The sequence below is a fragment of the Cetorhinus maximus genome, chromosome 7 (assembly GCF_964194155.1).
Source record: "Cetorhinus maximus chromosome 7, sCetMax3.hap1.1, whole genome shotgun sequence".
In the NCBI taxonomy this organism is placed as follows: Eukaryota; Metazoa; Chordata; class Chondrichthyes; order Lamniformes; family Cetorhinidae; genus Cetorhinus; species Cetorhinus maximus.
The window spans coordinates 63814007-63838724 of NC_135885.1; the positions used below are offsets into that span (position 1 = coordinate 63814007).

At 42.0% G+C, this 24718-nt stretch overlaps 1 protein-coding gene across 1 annotated transcript in view; it reads left to right on the top strand.

Moving 5' to 3' along the window:
• Positions 1 to 24718, top strand: part of slc67a2 (solute carrier family 67 member 2) — a 43224-nt gene that overhangs the window by 11570 nt on the left and 6936 nt on the right. The window contains exons 3-5 of the mRNA XM_078545625.1: positions 1812 to 1855; positions 16216 to 16345; positions 24458 to 24667. Coding sequence (XP_078401751.1) covers positions 1812 to 1855; positions 16216 to 16345; positions 24458 to 24667 — 384 coding nt within the window. The remainder of the gene's footprint in view (positions 1 to 1811; positions 1856 to 16215; positions 16346 to 24457; positions 24668 to 24718) is intronic.

A 24718-nucleotide genomic window follows, 5' to 3' on the forward strand; every position in this document is an offset into this window, starting at 1 on the left:
TGTCTTACTGCATTAACTGATTAGCCCTAGCATTGATGAAGAGGGCAGTGTAGTTATCTCAGTATACCACATAAAAGGGAACAGAAATTGGACATGCCTCATCCTGCTGTTCAGTGACTTTATATGTGTGAGTGGATTCCTTATCAGAACAGCAGTTAAGCTTAATTGTGACATCCTTCAAATTCAAATGGACTGCCAAAACTCATTTTTGAGGCTTAAGCATAAACTTTGGTGAGCAACAAGGGAACTTTGATCAACTGTGGAGTTATACAGCATCACCATCAGAAAAAGAGATATGAAGGGAAATTTGGCAAAGAAAGATATAAAAAAATTAACTGAACAGATCAACTGGCTTTGAAGTATATTTAATTCAGTCACTATTTTGAGTCCCTTGTTTGTATGTTTAAATTTTTGGAGAAGGATAAATTTATAGATTTATAACTTGATTATTGCCCCCTATTCAGATTGTCTTAATAGGCCTAAGTTCAAATAGTCTTTTTTTAGTGACTTCCCATTTTAGTGCTTCTGAACGTTCTATGGCAATTGAGCTGTACACGGCTGTAATTGACCTCTTCTACCAACTTTGTGATTTTAGTTCTGCAGCGATGGTGAGTGCAGCTTTAAGTTGGGAACTTGAAATTTTTATCTCTCTGGGGGAAGAGCATCTCAATTTCTTATCCTCATTGAGGCAAGATTCCAATTGTCTGATCATTTTCTTTATTCTTCTGAACAGTTTGCACTTTACCACTGACCCAGATGCCGCACTATTGATACTGCGATGATGGGACTCATTTTTTCAGTTTTTTGTGTAAGTGAATGGGTTTTGAGTGAGTTAAAATCAGGCCCATTGCTATGGCATGGAAAATCCTTCCTCCTTTTGGATTTCCTTTTCTGAAGAAATTTGTAACATACTTCATTTGTTTAGTCATTGATGGATGTCCAAATGGAAGACTAGAGTAAGCCATATAATATTTGGTCCTAATTTCTCCCATCCCCTCTAAAACAAAAAACATCTCTGTCTTTTTTCAGATGACTTTTTTTGTCTATTTAGCTTTCTCAATTATAAGATATAATCATGGAATTGATTACTTTTAAGGTACCGCTGACTGGTATGATGTTGGTGGGAAGAAAGAGGGATGAATTATAACCCCCAGAACGGGCAATTAAAATAATAGATTTTTGCAGCTACCACATGGGAGTTGCATTTGAATGCTTGTGGGTAACCTACTCGCCAAAATTGGGACTTAATTAGTGCAGGAAGATGCATAGTCATCACAGCAATTAATGTCCTTGGGAGATGTTAATGAGGTCTTTTTAAATGGAATTTCACTGACCTTTTAAATTAAACATCTCTAGATTAGGTTTCATGGGGCCCCGAAAACACAGCATCTGACGAGAGGTGAGAATGCCTGAATGGAACGGGTAAGTGCTTGTGGGCCAGGAGGAGCAGGAGTACTTCACCGGGCCCTGAAGCTACCCTGTGAACCACCCTGCGATCCAATCTTCCCTGGATCAGTCAACCCCGATCCCTCCATGTTCTGACTGATATCTGACCTCCGTGACCCCACCTGACCTTGAATATTCTACCTTGAATATTCCACTGATCTCCCAACCTCTCAATTTGGCTGGCTATGCTGGGAAACCAATCTGAGAAAATTAAGTCAGATCTCGCCGCTAAATGCGGCAGGATCTCAACCACCTTGCCCTTTGCTCCCAACTCTCTTCCTACCTTGCAGTTGTTAGCGGGGTAACAGATTTATACAAGTAGTAGCATGTTGCATTGATACTAAGTTAATGCATCTTTATTTCAGGTTCTGTGTATGGACTGCTGCAACTATTTTCCAGTACAGTAATTGTAAGTATCATAACTCAGTCTTATTGTAATAGATGTTAAAATTGTGATGAGCATTTTGGAAATTTAAGTGATCTTGTCGTTTTCAATCCCTCAGTCAAATGAAACTTATGATACAAAGTAAATTTTATTATTCATCCAAGGCGAATGTATTTTTCTTGGCTACATCCCCTTCTCCTGGAGATTGTGACGAGTGTTGAAAGCCCTTCAGTACTTCACCAAATGACCATTATCCACGTGGAGTTATCAGTAGCCTATTGAATAATCATGACCTAATCTCGATATGTAGAAATGAGTGGATAGTGATCAGAAGTGAAACTTTGGCTGAATGTTTCTACCTTCCTTAACCCGTGGACATAGAAACCAATTGTAGCAGGTCGAATGCTTTCCTGGCCATTGACAGATAACCCAGCACAGACCAGGAACTGAACCTGAGACATTAATGCTCAACATTGCTATGTCCCACATCACATAGTGCATTTACTGAGGCTTTGAGGAATCTCTGCATAGAACTTTAAATGATATCCTGTTTTCAGCACTCATCTCATTTTGATTTTAAATATTTTCATTTGCAAGTAGCAAAACATTGCTCAAAGCACGTCACAGTATTGTTAAAATGCTAGTCTAAATAGACAAGGGCTGTGTTACTGATTTTACTTGACCATAGTCACTGTTAGAGTTTTATAAGACCTTGGCACCATCCTGCTAGTAATGTGAATTTGAAGCAGGAGATGCCGTGTCAATAACTCTTTAAAAAGTAGCTAAATAAATATGTGGGTATGGGTGGGGGGAATGAAGCATGAGTATAGAAATAAAGTGGAAAATTTTCTTGGGAGTTTTCCCAGTTGCCCACCATAATTGTATGAACCCTTGTGGAAATTTGAAGTAAAATCTGTTTCAGTTCTTATTGCTGGTTACTTTTTTTTATTCATTTACGGGATGTGGGCTTCGCTGGCTGGGCTAGCATTTATTGCCCATCCCTAGTTGCCCTTGAGAAGGTGGTGGTGAGCTGCCTTCTTGAACCGCTGCAGTCCATGTGGTGTAGGTACACCCACAGTGCTGTTAGGAAGGGAGTTCCAGGATTTTGACCCAGCGACAGTGAAGGAACGGCAATATATTTCCAAGTCAGGATGGTGAGTGATCATGGTTTTTGCACTGCACATCCCAGCAACATACTCATAGACCTAGTTTTTCATCAGCTTCCAAGCTGGTTGCCTAGAATTAGAAACAGTGTAAATGTTGGGAGCTGCTGGTCTCCTTCATTTAGGCTAAAACTATTTCACTACAACAGCAGCTGCACATTTTAATAACTCCACAGGACACAATGGTTCATTTGTCGCTGGGAGCACAAAAGTGGCCTCTGTGTAAAGCAATGACCTAAACTGAGTAATTTACGTAAAACCAGATAAATATTCTGGACTTTTAATAAATTATTTTGGGGATCTGGGAGCGATGTTGCAGAAATCTTCCCCTGGAAATGAAATGGTACAGGCCAATGACCAGGCAGGCTGTGGAATGATTAGATGAAGACATTCCTTCACTGCATACCTTCTTTTGTAGTTCCAGCTGCATGATCCATTTTATTATATAATATAAAATAAAAATAGAAATAGGGACTCAAAACATTAACCCTGATTCTCTCTGCACAGATGCTGCCAGACCTGCTGAGTTTTTCCAGCATTTTCTGTTTTTATTTCATATTTTCAGCATCTGTAGTATTTTGCTTTTAATCCATTATGTTGGTGGACATCCATGATTTAAATGAAGTCTAAGCTATGACCGATAAACCATTTCCCATCTTTGAGCCCTGAAGATCCTGCCCACGAAGCCAAGGCAAAGTATTTCAATTTGTGCCTTTCTCACTGACCAGGCCATGCTGTTTGAATTTCATGAGCCTGGACAGTAGTTCTTAGTGCTGTTGCCTGATTGGTGGGCGAATCTTAAATCAGATTAAAAGAAACACTTGCATTTATATAGCATCTTTCACAACTACCAGATGTGTCAAAGCACTTTACAGCCAATTAAGTACTTTTGACGTGTAGAAAACACAGCAGCCAATTTGAGCACAGCAAACTCCCACAAACAGCTATGCGATAATGACCAGAAAATCTGTTTTTGTGATGTTGATTAAGGAATAAATGTTAACCTGGATAGCAGGGATAACTCCCTCGCTCTTCTTCAAAATAGTGCCATGGGATCTTTTACTTCCACCTGAGAGGGCAGGTTTAACGTATCATCTGAAAGATGGCACTTCTGGCTGTGCAGCACTCCCTCAGGACTGTGCTAGTGTGTCATTCTTGAGGCAGAAATTTTTGCTCGGCGGGCACGCATGCACCCGACCCGCTCAAGCGTGAAATGACGTGCATTGAAGTTGGCCGAACACAGGCCGGAGCTGGCAGCGCACCCACCGACAATTTAAAGGCCAGTTAAGGCCATTAAGTAATCGATGAACGTAAATTTGTTGCTACCTGTCCAACCTAACGGTTGGCGGGCAGGCGACAAGGCCAAGCGGCCTTTGCATTTTTTGGAAACTCATCCACAGACGGGATGAGGTTTCCAAAAGCAAATAAAAATAAAACTAGAACTTTTAAGTTTTCATTAATAACATGTCCCTGCTCATGTGACAGCCCTTGATTTTTATGCTCAAACACTGGAGTGGGTCTTGAGCCCAGACTCTTCTGAGTCTGAGGCAAGAGTGTTACCAACTGAGCCACAACTGACACTGATCAGCAAGATATTTTATTGTAACTGGCATTAGATATTTGCAAATGAATGGGCCCATTAATATAAGCTTTGTATGAGATCCACATTTCATGGTATGCATCAAAGCCCCTGCTGCAATTGTTACTTTTCTTACTCTTTGAGAACAATATTAATGAGAACCATAACAATATAATCAATGTGAGCAAATGAGAACAATCACAGTTTGGACTGTGGAATGACAATTAGCACGCCAATTTTTCACATGTTAGTGCTAGAACTTCAGTCCTATCACAATAAAGGGAATGGGAATCTTGCTTTGATTATATTACAGACATTTTTCAGTTAGCATGTTTTTATCCAATACTTTATGCAGTCACATTTTTCATTAAGTTTCTCATAACTGCAACTGTGTTTAACAAAGCAAAACTAGTCTCTGAATTCTTTTAGGAAGAAATGCTTGCAATGAGCATATTAATTCCACAGGAATCCAATGCACCACATGTTCTATCTCTTCTTGGCATGTCAGCAGGCAGCTGTTTGAAGCAATGTTTGAAATTTGTCTCACTGAAATAAATCATTTGATTCAACGTGACATGTCTTTAAATAGAACAGAATTGCTTTCCAATCTGAAGTGGGATTGAAGTTGGTGCTATGCTTACAGCTAAAATAACTCTAACTATGGTTGTAAAAGCAAAGAACTGCGGATGCTGGAAATCCAAAACAAAAACAAAAACACCTGGAAAAACTCAGCAGGTCTGGCAGCATCGGTGGAGAAGAGCACAGTTGACATTTCAAGTCCTCATGACCCTTCAACAGAACTAAGTAAAAATAGGAAAGGGGTGAAATATAAGCCGGTTTAAGTGGGGGGTGGGGGGCTGGTTGGGACAAGAAGAGCTAGGTAAAGGGCCAGTGATAGGTGGAGATAACCAAAAGATGTCACAGACAAAAGGACAAAGAGGTGTTGAAGGTGGTGATATTATCTAAAGGAATGTGCTAATTAAGGGTAGAAAGCAGGACAAACAAGGTACAGATAGCCCTGGTGGGGTGGGGTGAAGGAATCTAAAAAGGCTAAAAGGTAGAGATAAAACAATGGATGGAAATACATTTAAAACTAATAGAAATAGGTGGGAAAAGAAAAATCTATATAAATTATTGGAAAAAACAAAAAGGAGAGGGAAAAACGGAAAGAGGGTGGGGATGGAGGAGAGAGTTCATGATCTAAAAATGTTCAACTCAGTATTCAGACCGGAAGGCTGTAAAGTGCCTAGTCGGAAGATGAGGTGCTGTTCCTCCAGTTTGCGTTGAGCTTCACTAGAACAATGCAGTAAGCCAAGGACAGACATGTGGGCATGAGAGCAGGGTTGAGTGTTGAAATGGCAAGCGACAGGGAGGTCTGGGTTATGCTTGCAGACAGACCGAAGGTGTTCTGCAAAGCGGTCACCCAGTCTGCGTTTGGTCTCTCCAATGTAGAGGAAACCGCATTGGGAGCAACGAATGCAGTAGACTAAGTTGAGGGAACTGCAAGTGAAATGCTGCTTCATTTGAAAAGAGTGTTTGGCCCCTTCACCCCCCCGGCAGCATTCTGTAGGGATCGTTCCCTCCATGACACCCTGGTCCACTCCTCCATCACCCCCTACTCCTCAACCCCCTCCCACGGTACCTTCCCATGCAACCGCAGAAGATGCAACACCTACCCCTTCACTTCCCCTCTCCTCACCGTCCAAGGACCCAAACACTCTTTTCAAGTGAAGCAGCATTTCACTTGCACTTCCCTCAACTTATACTACTGCATTCGTTGCTCCCAATGCGGTTTCCTCTATATTGGAGAGACCAAACGTTGACTGGGTGACCGCTTTGCAGAACACCTTCGGTCTGTCCGCAAGCATTACCCAGACCTCCCTGTCGCTTGCCATTTCAACACTCCACCCTGCTCTCATGCCCACATGTCCGTCCTTGGCTTGCTGCATTGTTCCAGTGAAGCTCAACGCAAACTGGAGGAACAGCACCTCATCTTCCGACTAGGCACTTTACAGCCTTCTGGACTGAATATTGAGTTCAACAATTTTAGATCATGAATCTCTCCTCCATCCCCACCCCCTTTCTGTTTTTTCCCCCTCATTTTCGTTTTCTCCAATAATTTATATAGATTTTTCTTTTCCCACCTATTTCCATTATTTTTAAATGTATTTCCATCCATTGTTTTATCTCTACCTTTTAGCCTTTCTAGATTCCTTCACCCCACCCCACTCCCACTAGAGCTATCTGTACCTTGTTTGTCCTGCTTTCTATCCTTAATTAGCACATTCCTTTAGATAATATCACCACCTTCAACACCTCTTTGTCCTTTTGTCTGTGACACCTTTTGGTTATCTTCACCTATCACTGGCCCTTTACCTAGCTCTTCTTGTCCCAACCGCAGCCCCCCCCCCCCGCCCGCCCGCGTAAACCAGCTTATATTTCACCCCTTTCCTATTTTCACTTAGTTCTGTTGAAGGGTCATGAGGACTCGAAACGTCAACTGTGCTCTTCTCCACCGATGCTGCCAGACCTGCTGAGTTTTTTCTGACTATGGTTGAACTTTTAAAGAATTACTTTGAAAATATCAGGTACTTAATTGAATTATCTGTTGATTGAAACTTCTACTAAAGTATGAATACTATGTGGAGGATATTTTACTCTAACCAGTCACTCCTAATTCTCATTTTCTGGAGTAACCCTCATCTTCACGTAATGTTTTCTGTTAATTTTGGATTTACAGTCTATAAGACATTAGCTGATGAGAACTAAATACATAAATCCAAAAGTCCCAGTTAGATATCCACTCTGTTTGAGTTAGAGATGTTAATTGAGACAACAACCATGATACAACTGGCCCAAAATCCAGTGGCCCAGATTTTTTAGTCAGTCGTGAAGTAAGGGTGCTCATCCCTGATCTCAAAGAAAACTGCTCTCAATTATCTAGTGATCTCTGTGACATGGTTTTCCCATTTTCCAACAGCGGTTTATATCCACTGACAGCTGAATGATGTCATCAAGCAGGGAGGTACCATCAAAGCATTCACACACAGCAAACCAGGAAGTTAAAAGCACTTGCTATCCTACAGTTTAAGTTTAAATTTTCAGGTAGTGTAATAAATGATTATGATTGGATTAGGATAGAATTTAAACTAAAGGTAAACAAACTCCTTTAAAAAAAAGTATGTGTAGTAATTGTGGTTTTATTTAGTGTAATGTACCTTTTAAGAATAATACGTGATAAGAGAGATCACATGATCTGTAGTAACCAATAGGAGAGTAGCCCAGGCTACCTCAGTCAGTGTAGAGTTGGAGTTCAAAGCACACATGTAGCTGCTGCTGAGTATATTGTAAAATTCCACCCAAGTAGTGTCTGCTGATTAACCCTTATCACTAATAATACAACTCAGCCACTCTACAACAAACTGGCAACGAGGATAAAACAGGATTGAACAGAAGCAATCAAGTTAAAAAGAAATCGGCACTGTATCTCGCCCAGTGATTGTAAGTAGCAAGTTCCATTAGAATTGAAGAAGTTATCCCCTCTCAAAATGCCACAATTTGGGAGAATTGATCCTTTTGAACCAGCCACAGATGGTTGGTCTTGATATATAGAATTCCTCATGTTCTTTTTTCCAGCGAACAAGATTATGGGGGAAGAGAAGAGAAGAGGTGAGCGATCCTCGTGAGTACTTGTGGGAGCAAAACCTACAGCTTGATTCAAAGTTTGACCCAGTGCCCCAGATTTGAAAAATTTCAATGAATTGGTGGACCTCGAAGGGTCGCTTTCAATCCAAGCCCTCAGTCACGATGCAGGGGCTCAGGTTTAATTCATAAAATAAAGCCTCGGGTGAGACAATTGCATGCTATGTGGCAAATTTTAAGCAGCTAATGGAACATTGAGTTCGGTACATCCCTAAACGACATGCTCTGATTGTTTAGTGTGTGGTCCGAAAGAAGACACTATTCAAAAAACATTATTGTTTGATGTGAATCTGGATTTCAAGAAGGCGCTAGTGATATCGCTGGCCATGGAAAGTGCAGTAAGAGATTCAAAAGCGATACAGGGTGCGCAAAATGACGCCGTCTGCCACTTTAGGCGGGAAACCTCGTCGTAAGAGGCACGAAAAAGTGAGACTCTGCCAAGAAGCGGGAAACAGCCCCCATTAGCCGAAGAATAAAGAAAAATAACTTAGCAGCGAAATTGAAGAATAATTTTAATAGAGGTGGAAACGATCAGTCTTTTAGCGATTGGCAGTTTAAAAAAATCAAATGCTACTATTGTTACAGAAACGGACATGTGATAAGGCAATGCGAGGAAAGATTCAAGCAGGCTTGTAAACAAAAGAAGCAGCCCAGTGAAACCTATAATGTAGAAGAGCCTGAAACAACAAATTCTGACATTTACTCGTTGTTTAATCTGAAAGTTGGAAAGACAGAAACAATATTTGGCACAGTGAAAGCAAATGGGAAACCTGTTAGAATGGAAGTAGATACGGGAACTTCCACTACAGTAATTGGGGAGCATCCCTTCAGATATCTGAATAATGATGAACATCAATTGAGTTTAGAAGAAACAGCTGCCAAGCTAAAAACACATATGGGTGAAGACACTCAAGTAAAAGGCATAAGCAGAGTAACCATCCATTATGGAAGCCAATCGGCAAAGCTACCAGTGTTAGTATTGAGAGGCAGAGGACCAAGCCTTCTAGGATGAAATTGGCTAAGGGAAATGAACCTTGATTGGCCACTGGGATTCCAAAATGAAGCTGGAAGCATTCCTGTTTTGAAAAAGGAGTGTGTGTGGACTCAACAACCTGAAGAAATGCAGACGGGAAGGCCAGTGGAAGGAACTCCAGGACCCTGCTTGATGACAGAGTTCAAGACAAGATGAACAGTCTTCGCAGGGAAAAAGAAAACCTGTTGAAAGATCTTCACACACTACAAGATTCCCTCAGGTCAAAGTTTGTACCACTAGAAAAGTAAGAAGAGAAACAGAGAATTCAGCACTTCTCTGAACAAACTGAAGAATAAGTTGACAGAGAAGACTCAACAATGCTCAATTTTCCAGGAGGCAGCAAATAAATACAAAAGAGACAGAAGAGCTGAAGAATCAGCTAAATGAAGCCAAAGAGGCTTTGGAAGCAAAAGTGGCAGAATTTCCCAAGAAGCAGACAGATAATGAAATTTTGGGAGACTCAGCCACTGAGCTCTGACATGTTGAGCTTGCATCTGAGAGAAGTCTGGCTAACAGTGAAGTCAAAAAGAAGGTTGAGATTAAAGTCTGTGCTAGAAAGAAAAGTGCATGTTCCAAGTGAGGGAGGTAACCTATTTTGGCCACCAGTTAGATTCACGGGGCCTGCACCCAGTTGAGGAGAAAATGAGAGCCATAAGAGAGGCACCTGCGCCAAAGAACACCTCAGAATTCAAATCATTCCTAGGAATGATCAACTATTATGGGCAGTTCTTACCCAATTTGCCCACAGTGCTGCCCCCCTTGCATTCACTACTCAAAGAATCATTGTTAGTCTTAGGAGGCGCCCCAGAAAGAAGCTTTCATAAAGGTGAAACAATCGATAAGTGCATTATGACCAGACAAAAGAATTGGCGCTGACATGTGATGCATCTCCCTTCAGAGTGGGAGCATTGCTCTCATCGGATGGGTGACTGCATGGAACGGCCAATTGATTACGTATCAAGAACATTCCTCACAGCGGAAAAGGGATACTTACAGATAGAAAAAGAAGGCCTGTCCATCATCTTTGGTGTCAAGAAATTTCACAAGTACATACACTGCTGCCATTTTACAATCGTTTCAGACCACAAACCATTGCTAGGATTGTTTAGTGAGGACAAGGCTATACCACTCATAGCCTCAGCAAGAATACAACAATGGACCTTAATTCTAAGAACATACGAATACACTTTCGTACATAGGCCTTGCAATCAAATAGCCCTTTGTCGTTTGCCTTCACAAGAAAATGATGAGCATGTCCCAGTTCCACAGAAACTTGTTTTACTGTTAAATTTCTTAGGTTCCTCGCCGGTATGTGCTCGACAGATCAGAAACTGGACAAGTCGAGACTGAGTTCTCAGGTACGAGAACAAGTGCTACATGGTTGGTCACAGGAGCCCGTATCCGATGAAATGAAACCGTACTTCAACAGAAGACATGAAATAACCAGTCAGGATGGCATCTTATTGTGGGGAGCACGAATGATAGTTCCTCCAAAGGGAAGGGAGCCACTTTTAATTCAACTACACAGTGGCCATCCAGGAATTTCCTGAATGAAGACCATAGCACGCAGCTACCTATGGTGGCCTGGGATGGATGGCGAAATACAGAGTTTAGTAAAGCACGGTGTGCAATGTCAGCAACTGCAAAAGTTGCCAATTAACAGCTCCGTTGCACCCATAGGGGTGGCCAGGTAGACCCTAGATGCGGTTACACATTGTTCCCAGGAAAGGTCCAATGTAGTCAATGTTTTTGCTCATTGCCTATGTCCATTCAAAATGGTTGGACGTACGTGGTGAAGTAACCAACGTCAGATGCTACAATTGAGAAACTATGTCAAAGTTTTGCCATTCACGGACTACCAGAAGTAGCCGTTTCCAATAACAGCACGGCATTTACGAGTGCTGAGTTTCAACAGTTTAGCAGCCTCAACAGCATCACTCGTGAAAACGGCACCGTACCACCCTTCCTCAAACAGACTGGCCGAAAGGGCAATTCAAATGTTCAAGGCAGGCATGAAAAAGCTAACTGGTGAATCCTTGACAACCAAGCTAGCATTCTTTCTTTTTCATTACAGGGCTACCCCTCACAAAACAACAGGTGGCACGTTTGCGGAGATATTGTTGAAGCGCCATCTCAGGATAAGATTGAGCTTAATAATGCCAAATTTAGAGGGGAAGGTGGAAGCCAGAAAACTAGACACAACTGGCATAGTCACAAGAGGAAATTTACCATAGGAGAGCCAGTATACGTGAAAAACTTCGGGGTAGGACCAAAGTGATTACCAGATTAAATAAATAAGGTGTCTGGGCCTCTACCTTACCACGTGGAGGTGGATCGTCTGTAAACATGTGGACCATTTGAGGAAGAGAGAGACAAATCATCAAGATTTGGTTCCACCAGTGACCATGACCGGGTCTGCGTTTCCAGTTGAGGATACTCAACCCAGGACTGACATGCCTGATGTTCCTTTAAGAGTTGAGGATACAGAACTGCAAGTGCCCACTGAAGCACCTGATGTTCATGCAACTCCAGAAAAGGAGATTCCTGACAAAGAATCTGAAGTTGTGAAGCTGCGACATTCCACACATACCAGGAAACCACCTGAAATACTGAACTTGTAAATTCCTTACCCAGCGTAAATATTATGTTGTCTTGAAAAATATGTACTTGTAAATATAATATGTATTGCCGAGTTAAAGGGGGAGGAATGTAGTAATTATGGTTTTATTTAGTGTGTAATGTAGTTTTAAGAATAATACTTGTTAAGAGATCACATGATCTGTAGTAACTAATAGGAGAATAGTGTGGGCTACCTCAGGAGGCAGTGCAGAGATAGAGTTTGAGTTGAAAGCATGTGTAGTTGCTGCTGAGTATACGTAAATAAACTTTTAAGTTTCCACCCAACAAGTGCTTGCTGATCAACTCTATCATTAATATTACAACTCGGCCACCCTACAACAGTATACATATTTTAAAATATGTAGAATTTGTTTATCATTATGGAGAAATTTGACATTCTTACAGTCTGAGACTGTTCCTCAAGAGCGCACCATCTGGAGAAGTGAAGAATAACTGACAGAAATTTCTGGATTTTCATTTTATTTTATGCATGCTCAGACTCCAGAAGCTGCTGTCAGTTTTGGTGAATGTTGGTGATTACTGACAGTTTCATCGTTGTTCCCATTGCAAAATCCAGGTCAGCGAGTTAGAGGAGAAAGTCATCCAAGATTCCCTCTCCTTGGGCTTGATTTTCAGCCCTTGCCTGTGTGCAAAAGCAGCTGCAATGGGCTCTGTTGAGGGGCTCTCCCCATGCTGTCCCCCGGTCCCCAATCCCCACTGTAGTGGCCTGGCTGCAAAGGCCACTTTTTATTTTAAATTTAAAACCGTTGGAGAGAGTGTGCCTCCCATTTTGAAGCACCCTCTCCCTCACTTACCTGCCAAGACATTCTGCTGTTGCTTTCAAGGTGGAAAACCTATAATTGGCCTTCCAGCTTCAAGAGCCTGCCCACCATCCTTAATTGGATAGTGAGCCTGCCCCCTGGCTCTGAATGGACCAATTCAGGGAAAATCACAATGTGTGACGGTTTCCCACACAGTATGGGTTTCTGATGCACGTTTGAGCCTGATGACAGGGTTCAGAAACCAGCAGGGAAAATCCTGCCCCTAGTCTCAAGTTAATGAGTAGCTGTGTTTGTGTTTGTGATGCCCTCCTAGTCAACAGCTCACAGCACAGATCAAAAATCAAACTGCAACCTTCCACTCTGTGAGAATTACAGCTACGTACAAACAAGAGAAAAACCAGAGGTCATCAATATAAGATAGTCACCAAGAAATTGAATAAGGAATTCAGAAGAAACATCTTTACCCGGACAGTGAAACTTTTACCACAAGTTGTCATTGAGGCGAATAGTATAGATGCATTAAGCAGAGGCATTTGAGGGAGAAAGAAATAGAGGGTTATATTGATAAAGTTAAATGAGGAAGAATGGGAGGAGACACAAGTGAAGCATAAACAACGGCATGGAGTGATTGGGCCAAATGGCCAGTTTCTGTGCTGAATACCATATATAATGGCTTTATGCACCAAACCAGATGAGCTGTCCATTTCTTTCCAGCGTGTTGTTGACTTAGGTGCTGTCCTTTGTATAAGGCATTGAACTTGGGAGCCAGCACTTGTACAGATCACATTAAAAGTGGGTATTTTGTCCAACTCTTTCTATAATTTGTGACCTGCATTCTCCAATTTCACTACCCATCCTTATCTGATTATTGTAAATTTGAGCACTACATTAAATTTCTGAATTCAGGATTGATCACCCTCATGAGCAAACAATTTTACATTTTACGCAATTAAGAAATATATGACTGATAAACCCTATAATAAATATCACATTACGTTAAGTTTTCTACACTGAACTAAGAAAGTAAGCTTGAGTTTTAGAATCATAGAACCATAGAATGGTTATAGCACAGGAGTAGGCCATTCGGCCCATCATGTCTGTGCTGGCTTTCTGAAGGAGCAATTCACCTAGTGACATTGCTCTGCCTTCTCCCTATAGCCTTGCACATTCTTTCTTTTCAGATAATAATCCAATTACATCTTGACCACCTCATTTGAACCTGCCTGCACCACACTCTCGGGTGGTGTATTCCGGATCCTAACCGCTCATTGTATGAAAAAGTTTTTCTTTTTCATGTCACCATTACTACTTTTGCCAATTACTTTAAATCTTTGCCCTCTGGTTCTCGATCCTTCTACCACAGATATCCTTACCTACTCCGAGAACAGTGGTTCTCACTGTTTTGAATACTTCTATTAAATCTACTCTCAATCTTCACTTCTCCGAGGAGAACAGCCCCAACTTCTCCAATCTATCTACATAACTGAAGTTGCCCTATGACTTTGAGTTCTATACCTCTTGTCCCAAGTAGTTTTATGCATGATAGCTCTACCCAAAATTCAGCACCAGAAAGAACTGAAGCTGCTGCACCTGTGTCTAACTCAAAGCGTGTCTTGTTTCCCCTACTAGGATATCAGCACTCCTGGACCTCTCCAAGGAAAGCCATCTCAATATTATTGATGTCTTTTACTTCATGGATCTTGCTACCTTTCAAAGGCTTTTCTTTTTGCTTATTCTGTACTAGCTTCTTATTGTGGCACACAGCTTGGAAGTACCTTTCTGTAAAAATGGCACTCTGCCTCTTCGGTAAGACAATTTTTTGCCCCTGTGTTTTTTCCTGCCACAACGATTCCAGTTAGCTGGAGCGGTTGATGGATGCTCTCCCTGCCTAACCTCTTTTACAGCCACCTCTCTGCTTTTAAATTTAACATACCCCACTGAGTCAGTCGTTTTTGGGATATGATTCTCCCTGTCACCCCAAATCACCGATCGATTTTGCTTCCTGTGCTTGTCTGCGCAGTTGAATTGCCTTTGTTAAGGTTAAATCATCTCTCGACTCCAAGTGATCAGACAATGCTTCAGCCAAGACTCCGACAACAATTCTGTTCCTGATTCGTTCATCCACAAGTTGTCATATTCACTGTTCTCTGCGAGTCTATACAGATCGTTGATAAATGTATCAATACTTCCGTCTTGTTTTTGGGTAAGATTTAACCCACTTGACAATGGTATTCTTTCTGCACTGGAGAGGGTGCAGAAGAGATTCACCAGGATATTGCCTGGGCTGGAGCATTTCAGCTACGAAGAGAGACTAGATAGGCTGGGGTTGTTTTCCTTAGAGCAGAGAAGGCTGACGGGGTACCTGATAGAGGTATAGAAAATTATGAGGGGCATCGATAGGGTCGATAGGAAGAAATTTTCCCCCTTAGCAGAGTGTCAGTAAACAGGGGCCATTGATTTAAGGTAAGGGGCAGGAGGTTTAGAGGGGATTTGAAATTTTTTTTCACCCAGAGGGTGGTTGGAATCTGGAACACATTGCCTGAGGGGGTGGTAGAGGCAGGAACCCTCACAACATTTAAGAAGTATTTAGATGAGCACTTGAAACACCGTACCACACAGGGCTATGGGCTAAGTGCTGGAAAATGGGATTAGAATAGACAGGTGCTTGATGGCCGGCACGGACACGATGGGCCGAAGGGCCTGTTTCTATGCTATATAACTCTTTTATGACTCTATGAAGTAGGCATTAAGTACTTCTATTACTTCATTATAAACCCTATTTTGGATGTTGTGATGGGCAGGACAACAGACACCAGGTAAGTTTTTTTAAGTACTATAACCTGTGTCTGAGTTTGAGTGCAACCTGATGTACAATCCGATACCCTCTAGATATGAAATAGAATTTGTCATTGGTATAGCTTTTTAATACTAAAAATTCAATCAAAATAGAGCTGTCAAAACTTCTGTACTAAATGTTAGGGTTACGGTAAAATTACCAGCTGCTGCTTTTGATGATTTTTCTTGGAGACCTAGCTTGTTTACTGTTCCATTTCAGTGTTCTTAGCATAGCTCGCTGAACCTAGATAATGTAAACTCTCAGCTGGCCAGCAGAGGGCCCCCATTATCTAGGCTTGGCATGCTACTGTCTCCAGCCTCGTGGAACCATGAACTTTGTAAGTGGAAAACGATGCCAAATTGCTGAAAGAAGTATTTGTGATCCCGTTTGTTAAACATTACAAGATGAGAAAATTCAATGTAAATTAATCTTGTTATTTCTAATTCTCTAATGTGGAGCTGCAATAAAATGCTGTCATCAGTCCATCTTTTTTCCCCTTGATAGTGGACAGAATTCTTATTAGTGAAAGAACCACACAGTGGTTTTGGCAACAAGAGTTAGCATTCCTGAATGCTTAGAGCCACATTCAAAATGTGGATATCATCGTGATTAAAGTGTAAGATGGTAACTAAAATTACAAGCAGTTAAACTTTTTTTTTCTTTTGCCTAGGGTTCCTGGAGTGATGTTGTAGGAAGACGAAACACATTACTGATCACTTTGATACTTAGTGGATTTAGCTACAGTCTACTAGGCATCTCTGGTAGCATCCCTTTGCTAATACTGGCTAGGATTCCCACAGGTAAGTATGTAACCTGAACACACAAAACCCCTCTATCTTTGGTATCCTAATTGTTTGCACTCTTTGACAGATTTGAAAATAACACTTTAAGGGATTTTATAACCTGCATGTTACTGGCAGTGAGTCCCACGACCAGAAAAAAATGTTTTTAAACTGCCTGTTTCTGTAAAGATTTTAAACTTTAGATGTCAAATGTGTGGCACACCACGCTAAGAATGTGATGTGGTTTCAGTTGGAATTCATTTTATAAATTAATTTTATTCACTGTACATTTCAAGCCCTCAGATTTCTTTGTATTTTCTGCTGATGTGAATTTAATTCATCTACAACCTGTGAACTGAAGTTAGGTATTCTTGTTTTTGGTTTTAAACTGAAAACTACCAATACTATTGGGATAATAATACTTAAACTGTCTTCTCCTGGGGGATGGGGGTCAGACAGACAACTTGCCTTAATATAACACCTTTCATAACTTTTTTTAAAAAATTCATTTCATTCATCGCTGGCTGGGCCAGTATTTATTGCCCATCCCTAGTTGCCCTTGAGAAGATGGTGGTGAGTTGCCTCCTTGAACCGCTGCAGTCCATGTGGTGTAGGTACATCCACAGTGTTGTTAGGGAGGGTGTTCCAGGATTGTGACCATGAAGGAACAGCGATTATAGTTCCAAGTCAAGATGGTGAGTGACTTGGAGGGGAACTTCCAGGTGGTGGTGTTCTCATCTATCTGCGGCCCTTGTCCTTCTAGATGGTTGTGGTCGTGGGTTTGGACGGTGCTGTCTAAGGAGCCTTGGTGAATTCCTGCAGTGCATCTTGTAGGTGGTACACACTGCTGCCACTATGCATCGGTGGTGAAGGGAGTGAATGCTTGAGGATGTGGTGCCAACTAAGCGGGCTGCTTTGTCCAGGATGGTGTCAAGCTCCTTGAGTGTTGTGGGAGCTGCACTCATCCAGGCCAGTGGAGAGTATTCCATCACACACCTGTCATCTGCCTTGTAGATGGTGGACAGGCTTTGGGGAGTCAGGAGGTGAGTTACTCATCGCAGAATTCTTGGCCTCTGACCTGCCCTTGTAGCCAGAGTATTTATATGGCTAGCCCAGTTCAGTTTCTGGTCAATGGTAACCCCCAGGATGTTGATAGCGAGGAATTCAGCAATGGTAATGCCATTGAATGTCAAGGGGCGATGGTTAGATTCTCACTTGTTGGAGATGGTCATTGTCTGGCACTTGTGTGGTGCGAATCTTACTTGCTACTTGTCAACTTCAGATTGTCTCAAAGCACTTTATAGTCAATGAATATTTCTGAGGTGTAGTCATTTGTAATTTACAGAAACATGTCTCACAGCAAGCTCCCACAAACATTAGCATGATAATGACCAGATAACCTGTTTCAGTCACATTGATTGAGGGATAAATGTTGGCCGGCATATCAGGATAATTTCCCCAGCTCGTTTTGGTAATAGTGCAAATTGCTTGTCATGTTTCCTATGTTACAATAGCAACACTACTCTTCAAAAGTACTTCATTGGCTGTAAAGAACTTTGAGACGTCTCATGGCCATGAAAGGTGCTATATAAATGCAATATAAATTATTTTGTCTTTCTTGTCCAGCAAAAATCTGTTGATCTCAGATTTAAAATTATTATTTGAACTAGTATCTAATGTTTTGTGTCAGAGAGTGCTCCACACATCAACCACCCTTTGCGAGAAGCACAATTTTCTCTCTTGGATGGCCTGTTTCTGATTTTAAGGTTATTTTCCCTTTTCCTAGATTCCATCACCAGCAGAAAAAGTTTGTCCTGATCTAACCGAAAAAAGTTTCTTTCTAAGTTATAAAACCTTCGATCAAATCGCTTAACTTTCAATATTACAGGGAATATAAATCCAGTTTACACAATCACTCCTCCTAATCAAACCCTTAGAACCCTGGTTAGATTCTGGGGAATCTTCACTGCACTTCAAAGGTCGATATATACTTTCTAAACTGTGATGCCCAGAGTTATATACGGTACTCCAGATGTGGTCTCACTAATGCTTTGTATAGCTACAGCAAAAGTTGCTCCTCTATATTCTGGATCTATAAAAGCTAACATTCCATTAGCCTATTTAATTATTTTTTGTACCTGATTACTAGATTTTAGTGATCTGTTTACATGGACCCTGGCATCTCTGGCACCTCCATTGATCCTAACTTTTCATTGTTAAACTAATGCTTGGATCTTTGCATCAAACCCCTGACTTGTGCCATGTAGAGGTGGACAGGAGTCAGGAGGTGAGTTACTTGCTGTATAATTCCCAGCCTCTGACTTGCTCTTGTATGCAGGTAATTGAATAGATTGGATTTGTCCTGCCTTTTGTGGACAAGGCATACCTGGGTAATATTCCACATTGTCTGGTAGAAGCCAGTGTTGTAGATGTACTGGAACAGCTTGGCTAGGGCATGTCTAGTTCTGGAGCATAACTGCCAGGATGTTGTTCAGTGACAAAGCCTTTATTATATCCAGTGCCTTCAGCTGTTTCTTGATATCATGTGGAGTGAATGGAGTTGGCTGAAGGCTGGTGTGCTGGGGACCTCAAGAGGAGGCCGAGCTGGATCAGCCAGTCAGCACTTATGGCTAAAGATGGTTGCAAATGCTCCACACCTGGAAGGATAAGGGCAGCAGATGCATGGTAAACCACCACCTGCAAGTTCCCCTCCAAGTCTTTCACAATTCTGGTTGATAATATGTCGCCATTGCTTCAATGTCATTGGGTCAAAATCCTAGAACTCCTTGCCTGACAGCAATTCCCCATACCGCATGGACTGCAGCGACTCAAGAAGGCAGTTCAACACCACCTTCTCGAGCAGATAGGGATGGGCAATAAATACTGGCCTTGCCAGTGACACTTACATCACATGAATAAATGGGGAAAAAACAGGGCCAGCATTTACTGCCCATCCCTAATTGCTCTCGAGAAAGTGGTGGTGAGTCACTTTTTTGAACCATTCCAGTCCATGTGGTTGATCCAATAACATTAAAGTAATGTTGACACATTTCCAGGTCAGAATTGCGTGGGACTTAGAGGGGAACTTGCAGGTGTTGGTGTTCCCATATATTGGCTGCTCTTGTCCTTCTAGGGATTAGAGGTCATGAGTTTGTAGGATGCTGTTGAAGAAGCCTTGGTGAGTTGCTGCAGTGCATCTTATAGGTGAGTGCACATTTCAACCATGCTGTACCGATGGTGGAGGGAGTGAATGTTTAAATGATGCATGGGATACCAGTCAAGCAGCTGCTTTGTCCTGGATGGTGTCAAGCTTCTTGAGTGATGTTGAAGCTGCACTCATCCAGGCAAGTGGAAGGTATTCAGGCACACTGCTGAAAGGCTTTGGGGAGTCAGGCCGTGAGCTGGTCACTGCAGAATTCCTAACCTCTGACTTACTCTTGTAGCCACAATATTTATGTGGCTGGTCCAATTAAGCTGCTGGTGAATGGTGCTCTCCCACGATGTTTATCAGTGATGCTATTTGTATATCTTTTGGCGCTGAAAATCTGTCCACATAGCGCCACTGATCTGCAGACTACTTCAATTCCCGGGGCCAGACAGTGCTGTGAGCTGCTTTCCTCAATTATATTAATACACAGTGGTGCTACACAAGAAACTTTTAACCTTCAGTGGTAATCTTGATATCCATTACACGTTTCTTTTCATAATCCCTTTTTTGTTTTCCTCTTTGGTCATTTATATCTCTCCAGTCCCTTCAATTTAATCTATTCTTGCACATTTATATGCTCTTTCTTTTAGTTTAAAGTTATATTTCACCTCCCTTGTGGACCATGGCTGTTTTGTTTTGTAAGTAGAGCTCTCTCCCCTTAGGGTTATGTATAGATCCTGTAATAAACTAATTTTTTCCCAAAAAGATACTTTACTCATAAAATTTATAAAAGTACATTACAAAACATTTCAACATGAAAATTACAAAGTGCCATAAAACTTGACCTGACTCCATACACTGTGATCCACTCTTAGGTACCTCTATCCAATTGTAATTCCTCTGATATTTTCAATGTACCTTCCATGTCAGGCATACTGCCTGGGGGAAAAACATTTCAAATTGTAAGATTACAAAAAGTGCAATGGAATCCCATTTTCTTCAATCAACGCCTTCCTCTCTGAGGTGCTTCAATGTAATTTCAATACTTTTGTATTCCTATTCAATGTTAGGCATACAGCCTGAGGGGTTCTACAAATTCCCCAGCCCCTTGGTATACTATGGCTCAAAGGCCTTAGACAGCCACCTTTCCCCTGCTCCCATTGTTCTTATGTAGTTCCCCCCAATAATAGTTTTCAACAGTTTGCAGTTTGTCAGTCTCTGCCTCATCCCATATCTCGTTAAGGTAACTCTTCCCAAAATCCAGAATCTTATTAAGCGTGTTATGTTTTTCATTTTTAGACCTAATGGTAAATTTAATCAAATTATGATTTCTGTCAGATAAATGTTCCTTACTGTTAGATTATTAACCAAGTCTGGCTCATTACTCATTATTAAATCTACTAATGCCTGTCCTCTTGTTGATTTTGGAGCATACTGTATTGGGCTGGATTTTACAGACACCCCTTACTGGACATGTTTTCGGTAGAGGAGACACGTAAATTATGACAGCTGGCTAGCCCATCAGCTTCCCGCCCACCCCGACCCTGTCCCCGAAAAACAGTAGGCAGGTGGGTGCTGAGTTCAGCAAGCTGCCTGCCACTTTTAAAAAGAGTAAATAACAGGTAATTGAGCTTGTAACAAGCCAATTGACCTGAATATTGCACTGCCCACATCATAATACAGTTGGTAGGGGCAGGCAGAAGTGGGAAATGCCCTTTTTTAACTCAACTGGTTGAAAGGCAGGCTGGAAGTGGGGGGATGCTGTGTGTGCACTGGGAGCACCCTCACCTCTAAGAAGTTACTTTTACCTTTGTCAGTTCCCACCTGGCCACCAAATCCCATCCCCTCGCACTCCCCCCTCCACTCCACCGCTCCCCCACCCCCCAACTTCCCCACAGGCTTCCCAATCCCTCCCCATCCAGAACTCTGGACTTGCTGCACTTCAGAGGCCATTCTGTCTTCATCCCAGGCCTACTTGCAGTCCCCACAGCTCCCACTACTGAGCTCTGGTGCTGCTGGTACTGCTAGAGTGGCCAGCAGCTCTCGCGGGCTGGATTTCCTCTCACTGAGAGGCAGAGGTCCCACTCTCATATCCTTAAGGCCTCCTGGAGCCTGTTATTGCTGTGAGACAGCCTTCTTTAGCGTGGATCACTTTGGGATCGACATTTTTTCCTGGCAGGGTGAGCAGTACGGGCCCTTTGTAAAATTCAGGCCATTGTTTCAGAAAACTGAATTGATTATGTCATCAGAACTTATTAAAATCACAATATCCAACTATTAGATGTATGAAAGGTCATGTGCAATTTTGAAAACATCTACACAATTTGTTGTTCTCACCTTCTTTAGCTCTTAGGGCTTTTGCATTTAATTTTGCTTCTGAAGGAGAGAATCTAATTTTGAGGGAGAGAATCTATCTCCACTTGGAGAGGCAAGGTTTGATCAGGGATAGTCAGCATGGCTTTGTCAGAGGGAGGTCATGCCTAACAAATTTGATTGAATTTTTTGAGGAGGTGACCAGGTGTGTAGATGAGGGTAGTGTAGTTGATGTAGTTTATGTGGATTTCAGCAAAGCCTTTGACAAGGTCCCACATGGGAGACCTATAAAGAAAGCAAATTCACATGGGATACAGGGTAATTTGATAAGGTGGATTCAAAATTGGCTCAGTTGTAGGAGACAGAGGATGATGACAGAAGGCTGCTTTAGTGACTGGAAGCCAGTGTCCAGTGGCGTACCAGAGAGATCTGTGCTCGGTCCCCTATTGTTCATCATTTATATAAATGACATAGATGGCTATGTGGGAGATAGGATTAGTAAGTTTGCAGATGACACAAAGATTGGCTGGGTGGTTAACAGTGAGGTTGAGTGTCTTGGGCTACAGGAAGATATAGACAGGATGGTCAAATGGACAGATAAGTGACAGATGGAATTTAACCCTGAAAAGTGTGAGGTGATACACTTTGGTAGGAGCAACTTGACAAGGAAGTATTCAATGAACGGCATGACACTAGGGAGTTCTGAGTAACAGAGGGACCTTGGCCTGTGTGTCCATAGATCTCTGAAGGCGGAGGGGCATATTAGAGGGTGGTGAAAAAGGCACATGGAACACTTGCCTTTATCAATCGAGGCATAGATTACAAAAATAGGGAGATCATGTTGGAGTTGTATAGAGCCTTGGTGAGGCCACAGCTGGAGTACTGTGTACAGTTCTGGTCGCCACATTATAGGAAGGATGTGATTGCACTGGAGGGGGTGCAGAGGAGATTCACCAGGATGTTGCCTGGGATGAAACATTTAAGTTACAAAGAGAGGTTGGATAGACTTGGGTTGTTTTCGTTGGAGCAGAGAAGACAGGGGCGACCTGATCGAGGTGTACAAGATTATGAAGGGCATGGACAGGGTGGATAGGGAGCAGCTGTTCCCCTTAGTTGAAGGCTCAGTCACGAGGGGACACAAGTTCAAGGTGAGGGGCAGGAGGTTTAGGGGGAATGTGAGGAAAAACTTTTTTACCTGGAGGGTGGGGAGGGGCTGGAATGCACTGAATGGGAGGGTGGTGGAGGCGGATTGCCTTCCGTCCTTTAAAAAGTACCTGGATGAGCACTTGGCACGTCATAACATTCAAAGCTCTGGGCAAAGTGCTGGTAAATGGGATTAGGTAGGTAGGTCAGGTGTTTCTCACATGTCGTTGCAGACTCGATGGGCCGAAGGGCCTCTTCTGCACTGTGATTCTGTGATTCTCATGTTCAAAATGCATTAAAGAAAAGAATAATGAAAGTGTTTAGTCATTATAAGAATATTTACTGTTTTCTGTGCATCATTGTACTATTTTATTTGTGTTCCCAAACCACACTCCAGCTGTGATCAGGGTAGGTGGATGCTCTGTTGTCAGGCTGCCACTGATGCTCTGAGTGGAAATCCCTTTCACTGACCTGTAAGGCTGAGCTGAAGCACTTGACCTGCCAGCAGTCAGAAAACCTTTGCACCTCCACATTGCCAACAATTCCAATTATTTTTTTGTTGTTTGGTAGTGCAGAACTTGAGTATTGCTGAAAGAAGACATTTTGTCGAAGCTTTTCATCTTGCACTCACCAGGACAATTGCAAGAACACCAATGTCAGGGGGAGCAGACAGAAAGAACATGTACAAACATTGCACCTGTTTCAGCTAAACAAAATAGGTGTTAGCCGTTCGCTGGTTCATTCCTCAGGGCAATGCTTTAACCAGAGTCAAGTTGCCTGGTTTAAATTTCAAACAATGCATAGCAGTTAATTGTCAGTCACCATGAACTGGTGCATTCTCCATGGCAATACTTCTACCAATCAGTGTCCACTTGCCAACCAATCAGCACTCTTTTCTCATACAACATAAAGTTTCCTTTTCTTAAGCAATACTCAAGTTCTCGTTATTGCTTAGGAAAGTGTTAGCCATAGAGGCATCAATAAAACTCATGACTTAATAGTTTGGCTCTCCCTTCAAGGAGATAGTGCTGCTAATAACAAGGCCGCATCAGCATTGGAAAGGTAAAATAAAAGTGGTTTCTTCTTCTTGAGTTCTCTGCCTGAAGGCAGTTCCTTGGTGATTATTTGCTGAACCACGGCAAAGTACTGTGATTTATATACCATGGCTGAGGCGAGGAGGCAAACTCTGAATCTGCCTCAGCTAGAATGGGGATCGAAACCATGTTGTTCAGGTTAATCTGATCTACACGCTGACCTTCTAACCAACTGAGCTCCCAAATGTACTTTGGTGGCAGGCAAAAGAAACAGGGAGTTAAGATTCCCTCTGAATTTCACTCTCTACTTTGTTGATTTGCCTGAGATCCACCCTGCAGTGCTGCAGTGATGTGCATGATTGTATATCCCATCTAGCAAATATTCATATAATTAAAATGAAAAAATAAAATTGTCTCCTTGTATTAATATCTCCTCGTTTAATATCTCTGTATCCTCTTTAACTGGTATATTTATTTATTCTGTACCTACAGGTATCTTCAAACATACTCAATCTATTTTGAAAGCTCTTCTGTCAGACCTGATTCCTGAACATGAACGTCCCCAAGTGATGGGAAGGCTTAGTGCAGCTTCTAGTGTGGGATTCATCCTGGGCCCTGTACTTAGTGGATATCTTGTTGAGCTGGATGGAGGTTACTACACAGCTTCCTTTATGTGCAGTTTAATTTTCCTTGTGAATGCAGGTACGTTTCCTTTGTACAGAATATGGGTATATTCCCAGTTAAAATATTCCT